This window comes from Apaloderma vittatum, unplaced genomic scaffold (assembly GCF_000703405.1).
Source record: "Apaloderma vittatum isolate BGI_N311 unplaced genomic scaffold, ASM70340v1 scaffold10713, whole genome shotgun sequence".
NCBI lineage: Eukaryota > Metazoa > Chordata > Aves > Trogoniformes > Trogonidae > Apaloderma > Apaloderma vittatum.
In genome coordinates this window covers 14,027-25,717 of record NW_009707526.1, presented here as the reverse complement: position 1 = coordinate 25,717, position 11,691 = coordinate 14,027, and the positions used below count along the sequence as shown (strand labels likewise).

Genomic DNA, 11,691 nt, shown 5'->3' with positions numbered 1-11,691 from the left:
GAAAGAGTTTTTTGCAGAGCTTTCTGGCTCCTTTTTAGAGGACCAGATCAGGAAAGAATCAAGAGAAATTCGGGAGTGCAACTGTGTGGATGAATGAATTAAAAGACGTTCAGATGTTTGTTCAGTGCGTTCAGATGTTTGTTTCCCTCTCCACACACAATTGATCTGACTTAGATTAACCCAGTCTTAGATTAACTGGTAATTGTACGTAATTGTAGAGCATGATGAGGTCCCCCCTCAGCCTCCTCTTCGTCAAACTGAACAGACCCAGGTCCCTCAATCGCTCCTCGTAAGGTCTGTTCTCCAGACCCTTCACCAGCCTTGTTACCCTCCTCTGCACTCACTCCAACACCTCGATATCTCTCTTATACTGAGGTGACCAGTCTTCTAAAGTACCTATTTCAGTTCTTCCCAGAAAGCCTCTTCCTATCAGACCACAGAATTATTTATTGTTCTTCTTGATTGCCTGCCACACCATTACTCGCAAGGCTAGTGCTGCTTTTGTTCTCCTGAACTGCTGTAGCATCTTAGGCTGCTTGCTCTACACGCACACACAAAGCCCGTTACCACACCTTCTCCTTTGTGCTCCAGAGGCTCCAGGCCCTCTTTCTCCTCCACTTTCATTTTGTATAAATCAGCCAGTAGGAAACTAGTGATGACTTCAGGCCATTACTGGGCATGAGCCCCGAGTTGCTATTACTGGACTTTGTTCAGCTGAGAAGCTGTTTTATCGCTGGGATGAATAGCAGCAGCAGCTCATCCAGTGGCCAACACAGCCTTCTACACTTCCCTTCTACAACGCAGTTCAGAGAATTTATTCTTTTGAGTTTGTCTTTTCTTTTTCTTTTTTAATCTTTTTGTCTTTGGGAAACATTGCTAAAGCTGATTAACAGGCTATTTGGTTTGTCTGTTCCATGCTAGATATGGCCCATAGTCCAGAAGTTGAAAAAGCTGATGAACTTTTTATCAGAGTAACTAGGTGGCTCAAGGGACTGGTACCATCAAAGGGGTCCTGCACCCATGCACTTAAAGTCTGAATCCTTTATTTTGCAAAAATCCACAAGCAGGGTTAAATCATCTGTTCTGTTTCAGAGTGATTTTATTTTGGAGAGCTTTGCCCTGCTAGGGCTTGTAGAGAATAATTCAAATATTCTTGACCATTTTCTAAAAGGTAATAAATTATACATATTCTTCACAAATATGCAAGAGCAATATCTAGGCATACTGCCACTCATGCCTCTGAGGAATTATTATAAGGGAGCACAAATATTGATTAATCAATTAGAATTTATTAACTCAAAGGAAGATGAAAGAAAGCGTAGCGTAACTGTGTTTTATGAATAGTTGAGTCTTGTACTTAGGGGCCAAAGCATTCCTTGAAAAGTGCTACTGACAGAAGAGTCTCATAATGCTTTTAGGTTCTTTAAACTTTTGTCAAATTAACAGGAATACATACGTGTAGGTGAGAGCCCAGAATGCCTGAACATGTTAATACTCTGCCTCCAAATGGCATAAAACTCTTTGCAGACTGATGGGTTCTCAAACAAATAGTAGTGCACTTAATCCTCTCTTTATTCCCTAGGGCAAAACCAATGCTTACATCAGATCTAACAAACGGGGATTCTCTCTGCCTTGCCTGTAACCAGTTACTGAAGCTTTTCTGCAAAAGAACTGCCCAATGTGAGGTGTCTTCAGCTTAAGAATTCTGAATTGTTCCTGCTATTTTTTAGCAAACAGCAAAGAAATCAGCCGGCTTACTCAGAGGGACTAGTTACAAAGTATAAAAAGTGTTACTGAGCCTGACTTATTAACATATGCATGATGTTTTGAGAGGTGGAATACTGACGTAACATGTAACTGGGTGGAGGAAGGTTAATGAAAATTCTCAAGGAAAATACTAATATGCAGAAATATGGATTTTACATCAAAATGTAAGATAGATTCTTTAATAGTAAAGAAATAAATGCCTTTTGATCAGTTTACAAGTGGTTGTTACACAAGGGAGCTAGTGCCGCTATCATTTATATAAGAGTTCCAAGGGGGTGTGTATATATGGTTTTGTTATGAAAAACAAATGCAGAGAGCTCAAGACATGAATTCTGTAATTTACTTTTTCTCTCCAAGTCCCAGACTTGTTGATTAAGAACTCATTTTCTGCCCATGTTTTGCTGACTTTTTTCTAACTAACTCTTTTGTTTTTTCCTTTCTTTTTCCTTCCTCTTCTTATATTCTGTCTGCTTCATTACCCTTTTCATATCATGCTGAGCATGAATTAAGTCGTATTTCATATCACTCAAAGTGAGGATAAGTTGACCAGCAGGATGCTGTTTTAACTTGGGCTCATCTTAGTAAAATGGTTGCAGGAGTAAAGGATAAAGTGGTTTGAGAACTTGGTTAGGAGCAGTGGAAGAACTGTGGATTCACTTTGTTCATATGACAGTCTTATGGTTGTGTCTCAGAACATTATAATTTTGAAAGTTATATAAGATAGGTAAGTCTTGTATTGAAGTGCAAGGCAATCCAATGCCTGCTTAGGTTATGCAGGATGTCTTGGTTCTAAAAGGGAAATTAACTCGTATTTCCTATCCACCAGGGAGCACTCCAGCAGGCCACCCATCCTTTTGGGGAAATTCCCCAAACATATATAATCCAAGCGTATCATCCAGTACTTTTGGAACTTGCTGCATCCAATGTAATAGTCGTTGGAGATTACCAGCTCCGGTCAAATGCCAGATTAAGATTGTCTCAGTTTGCTGTCAGAAACTGCATAATTTTAATTGTGCAAATGTAGATGTACCTTCTATATCCCAAATACCTTTTCTTAAAAAGTGGGGAAGGATATTTTTCAGAAGTTACTTTTTACATTTGTTATTGTCATGACTTTCAGTGATTACTGTGTCCTGCTTTTGATTTTAGCTACAGTGCCTTCATTGATTCAAAATGGGTGGCACTTTGTCAGACAACAGATGTTTGTACCAGCAATTCAAGCAATGATGCTTCTCGAAAACCCGAGTGTTTTAAGAATGATTGAACTTAGCATGGAGAACTTTTTTTCTTTTTTCCTTTGCAAAATTGCTCATAGTAGATCTATAAACTGATATTAAGACACGTATCTGGCAAAGAATTAGAAAATCACGTGGTAGTCTGACAGTTAAAAGAGCTACTGGCATTTGGGAAGGATATGTCATGGTCTGCCAGCGCTCCTGAATGAATCAAAAACTGTCTTCCAAGGACATGTGAGTGACTGGATTTTTAATCTGTCTGAAGTGTATGCTAAACAAAATGCAGCTTTAATTATACTCAATGTCTGTTATCTAACTGATTTTTTTCAAGGAACTGTCAAGATAGAATTTCCATGTTTGTTTTTTTGACTTGAAAGAAATTGAGGCTAACATACTATTTTCAAATAATGTGACATGCATCCTGGAGGATAGTACTTCATGTGATACGAAGTATGTGTTGGGAAAGCTGAGTGGTTATTTGCAGTTTTTCACTTGACCTGGCAAGAAGGATGAAATCAGACACTGTTCCAGGGTGATGTCCTTGGTAAACCAGTTATCATTACTGTCTGGGTCTTTGTTTGTCGTTATAGAGACGGACACGACACAACTGAATGGTATTAGAATGGCTCAAAAATGGCTCCTTTATTACAGAAAGGGTGTGCCTTTTATACGTAGACGAAGGTACTAGAAGAAGGTAGCGTGGCCTTTGCTTATAAGTCAAACACTTGTTTTTCACCTTCTAATTGGGTAACAATTAGCAGCTTCTGGCTGGGCTCATCCCCCCGGATCTTGAGGGAGAAAGTTCCGCAAACGTGTCCAAACTCAGTACACACAACTTCCCATCTTAAGGGTACACTGGGAATTTGTCAAGGTCAATGTCTTCAACCAATGCCAGGTTACCAGCAGTCCAGTTGCCGTCCTCCACATTTGTTCTTCTGCATTTGGTGTCATCTCTTTTGTTTGTAACTAGTTATAAACATGCATGTGATTTTGTACATTTCAGGTATGAAAGAGCAATACATCAAGCTTATGCATACCTTACTTATGCCTGGGTAGGCACTGTAAAATATTTCTTAACTCTAACAGAATGATTCATAAAACCTCTGCTTAAATGCTATTCATAGGCTCCATGATAACTACCAGAGGTATTTTTTGATATTAAAGTTCTACTTCTGCACTAGAGGCTCATGTGGCCACCACGGGATAAAGGGGAAGAGGGACAACTGCTTTTTGCCACAAGTATGTAGTGTTAGAATACTTAGACTGTCAGAGAGAATCAGGATCTTAGTGAAGTGATGATGAAGAGCACCTGTGTAACTGCCATGGCGGAGACAGAGCTTGCAACGCACAGCAGAGTAGACAAACTAGCAGAGACTTTGCAGTTGAGGTAGTTTGTGCAGATGGGAATTTGAACGGGGACTGGAAGCAGTGTGCAAGACAGCTAACCATGGCACATCCAGGGGTTTCCACCCAGATCCATAGGCAGGGTGTGACTATCTCAGCTTCAGGCTGCTGGGAGTAGCAGGTGTTTTTTCTGAAGGCTGGGGCTCACTGGTGGCTTCACCTACGGGAGATGTTCTGTGGTCAAAGAGCTGAGGTGCCAGCTGAAGGAACTGCAGAAGGACATGAAGAAGGACTGCGTAGCGTCAGGCAAGACAAACAGGAGCTTGACAGCATCTTCCAAGAGTCCACTGAGGAGACAAGAGTGCTTTTCCTGCAGCAGATGCAGGCAGCAATCTGTTGACCAGACTTGCTCTCAAGTGATGCCATGACAGGATAAGGCACAATGTGCACAAATTGAAATTAAAAAAAATAATCTATTTAAGAAAAGCCTTTTTTACTGTGAGGGTGGTCAGATACTGGAACGGATTGCCTGGAGAGGTTGCAGCATTAATTTACATGTTTTGAGACTCAAGAGCTAAGAATACATGCTTTTTTACTAGTTATCAGTCATAGTCACATGCCCTTCAAATTAAATGTTTCCTTAGTTCAGTATTTTTAAGATATAATTACAGGGGAAAATATAATTTGATTGACTAGAAATACAAATTTTATTTGTCATGAAATTAAGAAGGATGCCCAAAGAGTTTGACTGCCTGCAATAGATTATGTTACTCTTAAAATTTTCCATTTTCATAATCTTTCTTTCAGTTCTATCATTGATATCCACAAGCTAGATCAGAGGACATTCTATGTCATAGAATCATAGAATCATAGAATGGCCTAGGCTGGAAGGGACCTTAGAGATCATTTTAATCCAGCCTCCCTGCCGCCAGGGTCGCCACCTGTCGACTAGATCAGGCAACACATGGGGACCGAACGGGAACCAACCCATGACCTTGGTGTTGTTAGTGCCATGCTCAACTGACTGAGCTAACTGGCCCTCCTGAGACCATGCAGTGTAGTACGACATAGGTACCTCCAGCTAACCTCTCTTGCAGCTTGCTCTCCTCCTAGCCCCACCAAACCAAGAGACTAACCAGGGTGGTTTTACTTATGCTGGGAAGAAGCCCTGGCTCAAGCACTTCTCCAAGACATGACCAGGATCTGTCAGGAAGAGTGATAGCTGGCACAAGCCAAACCAGTACCAGCTGTCCTGGCAGTTGTGCCTAGAGCAAGCCAGCCCAGACTAACATCCAACGCTACAGGCCTGGGGAGGGGTGGCTGGAATGCTGCCTGGCAGAAGAGGATCTGGGGGTTCTGGTTGACAGCTAGCTGAAGATGAGCCAGAAGGGTGCCCAGGTGGCCAAGAAAGCCAACAGCATCCTGGCCTGGGTCAGGAATAGTGTGGCCAACAGTAGGGAAGTGATTGTGCCCCTGTACTCAGCTTTCGTGAGGCCACAGCTCGAGTACTGCATCCAGTTTTGGTCCCCTCACTACAAGAGGGACATTGAGAGGCTGGAGAGAGTCCAGAGAAGGGCATTGAATCTGGCGAAGGATCTGGAGAACAAGTCTTATGAGGAGCAGCTGAGGGACCTAAGTTGTTTAGTTTGGAGAAGACGAGGCTGAGGGGAGACTTTATTGCTCTCTACAACTCCCTGAAAGGAGACTGTAGCGAGATGGGGGTTGGTGTCTTCTCCCAAGTAACAAGCGATAGGACGAGATGAAATGGACTCAAGTTGCACCAGGAGAGGTTTAGATTGGATATTAGGAAAAATTTCTTTACAGAAAGAGTGGTGAAGCATTGGAACAGGCTGACCAGGGAAGTGGTGGAGTCATTGTCCCTGAAGGTGCTCAAAAAATGTGTAGATGTGGCACTTTGGGATATGGTTCAGTGGTCATGGTAGTGTTGGGTTGATGGTTGGGCTTGATGATCTTCAAGATCTTTTCCAACCCCAGTGATTTTATGATTCTATGTCAGTACTTGAGTCCATCCCCTGGTCCTGTTGAATTTGTACTTCATAGTTGTGGTCTCTGACTGATCTAAATATGCAAACGAACTTTACTAGCACAGTTCGCTTAAGCTGGTATAAAACTAAGGTAGGTACCATCTTGGTCTAAGTAGGAGACGAAAGAAAACCACATCATCTCCACATAAGGGGATCTGAGAAAGTATTACCCTGCTGGTAAGGGAGCTAATGTTCCTTTGCACTCCTGCTTCCCAGCAGTTACATCTGCACTTGTAAACCAGGGTGTTTGAGACAGTAATGATGGCTGTAACTATGGCATGTTTATTCACTCGTCTAGTAAATTATTTTGTGAAATCATATTCTGTCATCGGAGTCCAACTGTTAGAAAGACTTTCTGAGAGAAATGCAGTAACTACGCTTCAAATAAAAAAAAACTTGAAAGATTGATTGGGTTTGCATTGTGAATGCATCTTTCAGACTGATTTCCCAGTCAGCTGCTTCACTTTTAGGGAAGTTAAAATATTTTCTCTGTCACAAAGGATGGGAATGAAAGTGTGCTTTCATGGCAACAACCCAAAGTTGCTATAATTTTCTCATAAATGTTCCTTTTTTGAAACATTTACATGCTTCACAGATAGAATGAAAAGATAATAATAATTCATTGTATCTATTAATCAGAGTTTGTAAATAAACATTATATAAATAATCAAATGTCAAGTCATTTCAACTTTAGCTTTGGTGTTTTATATTTGTAGAGTTGCATTATCCGTAAGAAAAATATATGCTTTAATATATTTGAAAAAATGTATTAAGATAATGAACCTCAAGCAGAAGTATGTTGGGCAATCTTTGACATGTTTAATACTTCATATTCTTTATAAATTTTATTTCTGTTAAGAAGTTTATCATGTTTATAAAGTATCGTTCTTTCGAATATTGATTACCAGATTGCCACAGCATTGCACGTGGCAGACTTATAAACACTAATACAAAAAATCTTCCACTTTTCAAAGCTAGAATTGGTTTCAAGAGTAAAAGCTTTCATACGGTGCTATTTTACAAAACAACAGACTTAATTATGTGTTTAATTCTAAAATTACCCATTTTTATCCTTTCAAAGTAACTCTGGAGAGTGCCAGTAAACTGAGTCTCAGTCTGGCAGAGTATCAAGAGGATTCACACAGAACGAGCTGGGCGAGTGAGTTTTGAAATTCTCATGGTAAAAGCAAAAAACATGCGACTGGTTTGGTTATTGCAGTCTGCTCTATCTTCATTTTATGTAGAAACCGTGGGGAAAGGGACCAGTTGTCTTTAAGTTAGTTTTAACTTTTTTAGAAAGGTAAAATACACGTGCAATACTTCAGCATGTGATAGACAGCTCTCAAATGCATTAAATATTTCAAGTGTTTAAAACATACTTTTGTATTTGTAAATTCTATTTTGCTTAAAATAGGTTATAACCATATGCATTACTCCTTCAGTACTGCAGATAACTGTCATTTTAGTTTAATCTTTTTTCTAAGATGTCTTGGGAGTATTTTAATTTCCAAGGATCAGGGCCAGTATATTACATTTTTCTTGCATTGCTTGCATTTAGAGGACAACATATACTCTCTACCCTCCCCTAAAGTGTGGAACATTTTTTTCAGAGGGCAGCCAAGGGCTGTTGGTTGAGGAGTCGCTTTGCCGACTCGGATGCAAAGCAAGAGGAAGGGAATGGGCTGCTTCAAATGCTTTAGACAACCAACTGACACTGGGTCAGCTTTCCAGATTTTGTAGGAGTCCCTTTTAGTTTACATAGGGAGAACTGAAAAAATTGAGGTATTATATGACCTATTAATTAAAGTGTGAAAGTTTTTGAAAAGGCAGCTCCTGTGCCTAATTTTCAGTGTCTCCCAATGACACCCCCACACATTTCTCTTTCTCTGAAATGAACTATAACCTGTTCACTAATAATAAAATTATCCTTCTTTTTGGAAATACACACGTGCCTATACTAAAAATGTTATTAAACAGAGACATAGTTAGGTGATTCCTTGCTGGCCTAGGTAGGCTGCACAATGTTTTACTGTATTTTACCATGACCAGCTGTTCTGAGGATGCATGCTGCTATTTCTGTGTTTCTTTGTGCCTGCACACAATGAACTCTGTGAAGGAAAATTGGTTTTAGCTTCCATTTTTTTTAAAAGGCTTGGATAACATGGTACTCCTGATATTTTTTAAAGTTTTGAGTAAGTGAAGAGTTAAATTAAATTCCACCTAATTTTATCTGTCTAAAAATGAAGTGTCTAACTGTGAGTTACAATAAATCTCGCTCTGTCATCAGAGGAAAGAAAGAGGGATCTCTAGAGAACAATTCTGAGCTACCTAGTGTGGTTATCTCCATCCATGGGCTGCAGAAGGACTCTAGAGGACTGGCTTAGACTGGTCTTTCTTTCAGCGGCTGGAAATACTATGAATGGAACCATCGTAAAATGCATAGGGATCTAAATCTACAGGCTTTTCTTTACCATGATTTTAGCTAGAACCTCCTTGTTCGAATATGATACATACTTAATAAGTTTCAAAAAGTAGAGGATAATTTTTTTGTTTATTGTCAGAATCTTAGGCATATTGCTGGATAAGCTGAAAAGAAAGTTTAAGTAATAAGATAACTTGTTAGGATTCATACCATTAATCCACAAGGAGCTATGTTTGGGGTTTTTTCAGATGTGAGTAGTTAAATTTTAGCAGATTTACTCTAAGCAAGACAAATTATGTAATTCGTGATTTGGTTTTGGTATTAGACAGTCATAATTCAAATGGTGACATTTTGTTAGTCTGTTAACATTTCTCTCTAAACATTCATATTCCGTGCAAATTAGGAAAGTAGTTTTATAGCACTGTGTAAATTCCTACTTCCCAATGAGCCCAGCATTAACTTACTCAACCAAAGCACTATAGACCTTTACAATTACATCTATCGTGCAGGTGATGTATAACTAAGATTTTCTAAACACTTTACAATAATTTAGAAACTTTTAATTATCTAAAATAGTTCTAAGGACAAAAGCAGGTAAGTATATTGTTTTCAATAAGGGATACTGTTTTTTCTTTGAACTGTATAATATGAAGGTTGAAATTCTGTTGTTAATTGAAATTCAATTCACAATTCTGTTGTGAATGGAAATTCAATTGTAAAGAGTGAAATTCTATCCTTAGTGGCTCATGAGCAGTTTATGTTTCAGACAAGATCTATGTTACCATTGGCAGGGACAAGAAGGGAAGCTGAGCTCTGAACACTGGAAGAAGAAAAAACTAATACCAAATACTAAATAAAACTGTCTTTCTGATTGATCCGCACATTTTTGTAGCATGAATATTTTCCATTCGTGAACATTTTTATCTGCAGATGGGGAGGCTGGACAGTTAGTTAATTTGAAAAGTAGAATTTTAAGAGGAGATGATAATTTCTTGTATTTGTCTGTGTTCTTTCAAATAGGAACAGATGTCTCAGGTGTTAGATGCTATGTTTGAAAAGCTGGTTGAAGGAGGGGAACATGTCATTGATCAAGGGGATGACGGTGACAACTTCTACGTCATTGATAGGTGAATTGCTGTTTCTTACTATAAAACAAAGTATTATGCAAAAGTTGATTGAGAAAAATCTATTTCTCTATGTACTTGTATGTAACTCGTACAGATGTTTGCATGGGAGAAAGAAAAAAAGAATACACATGCACCTGTGAGAAAGAGAGAGTGGTTTTTGAAATGTGGCAGGTTTTTTGTATGGAAATATTTCCCTGACCTCTTTATCTTTTGCTAGATCCCAAAGGCTTTTTTTTTTTTTTTTTGGGTGAGGGGGTGTTTCTTTGTTGTTTTGTTGTTGGGGTGTTTTTACATGGAAAGACATCTAACAGAAAACGCAATGGGAAGAATTTTACAGCTCAGTGTTTGAAACATTAATGCTTTTCAGCACTATCGTAGACTTTCTTCTTCACATGAATATTATCAGATCTTAAGTAGCTAAGTCATTACTCTTCATTTGGAGAGCTGTACCGGAAAAATTGGTGTGCTAAGTAAAATCCTAGGTATTGATTACTATTGAATTCAATGAGATAGGAAGAGCATTTATTTTGGCACCCTTCACTAGTCTGTTGGCACAGGCTCCAGCCAGGCTGTCCCAAAATACCTTTTCTTATTTCTACTTTTAGTTCTAGGCTAATGGAGTGATTTCTGAGAGTGCTTGAAAGGAGTATTATGCTAGAACTCATTGAAAGAAACGCAGGTTTTTGGCCAGTGCAGACCAGTATAACTAGCCAGTCAGAAGGGCATTTATCCTGCTGTATGAGGTGCCAGGGCAGCCTCACCTGGAGCACTGTGTGCAGCTCTGGGCCCCACAACTGAAGAAGGACACGAAGGTCCGTGAATGCATCCAGAGAGGGCAACAAAGCTGGCGGAAGGGCTGCAAGGCTGTCCTGTGAGCAGCGGTTAAGCGCTTTGTGCCTGTCTGGTTTGGAGAGGAGGTGGCTGAGGGGCAACCTGCAGCTTCCTGAGGATGGAAAGTGGAGAGGGAGGTGCTGAGTTCTTCTCCCTGGGACCCAGTGATACGATGCATGGGAATGGTTCAAAGCAGCATTGTGGAGGTTCAGACTGGACATTAGGAAGCATTTCTTTATTGAGAGGGTGGTCAAACACTGCAACAGGCTTCCTAGAGGGTCGATGCCCCAAGCCTGTCAGTGAATAAGAGGCATTTGGACAATGCCCTTAATAATATTTAACTTTTTGTGAGCCCTGAAGTGGTCAGGCCCTTGGGCTAGATGGTCACTGCATGTCTCTCCCAGCTGAAATATTCAATCAGAAGATCTTAGAAATGCATCAGGATGTTTCGCTAAAGAGTCGACATTTTTCAGCTTTGTGAGGTTGCAGTTTGTCATCTCTTACCCAAAAAGCTGCAGGGATTTCACAGTATTCTGTCAGCTTTGCAGTTTTTAGGTGCAGCAAATCACCTTTAAGTCTCTTATCAATGAAATCATTGCACAGATTTTTGCATTACATTCACAGGATTTATCAACATAAATCATACAAATATTCAGCGCTGAACAAAATGATGGCTCAGCGTCAATGGAGATGACATGTTTTACAAGATACCAGATTTTACTGCATTCCCAAAGCAAATAACCAAGTCACTAATTTAAAGATGGGCAGAATAAATCCACAATATATATAGATAAATGCATATCTTTATTTCATAATCTTATGTTGCGTTTCATATACATTCCTTCTGTTTCCTGCATTTCCTCTATAAATTGCTACTTTAAAATATTTTTTAAATTTTTAATTATTTAATATTTAATTTA

General features: G+C 39.4%; 1 protein-coding gene across 1 annotated transcript in view; it reads left to right on the top strand.

Annotated features, from left to right (window-relative positions):
• The window catches only part of PRKAR2B (protein kinase, cAMP-dependent, regulatory, type II, beta), a gene marked incomplete at its 5' end in the record, with an annotated part of 22,262 nt that overhangs the window by 5,171 nt on the left and 5,400 nt on the right, over positions 1–11,691 (top strand). The window contains one exon of the mRNA XM_009866238.1: positions 9,834–9,940. Coding sequence (XP_009864540.1) covers positions 9,834–9,940 — 107 coding nt within the window. The remainder of the gene's footprint in view (positions 1–9,833; positions 9,941–11,691) is intronic.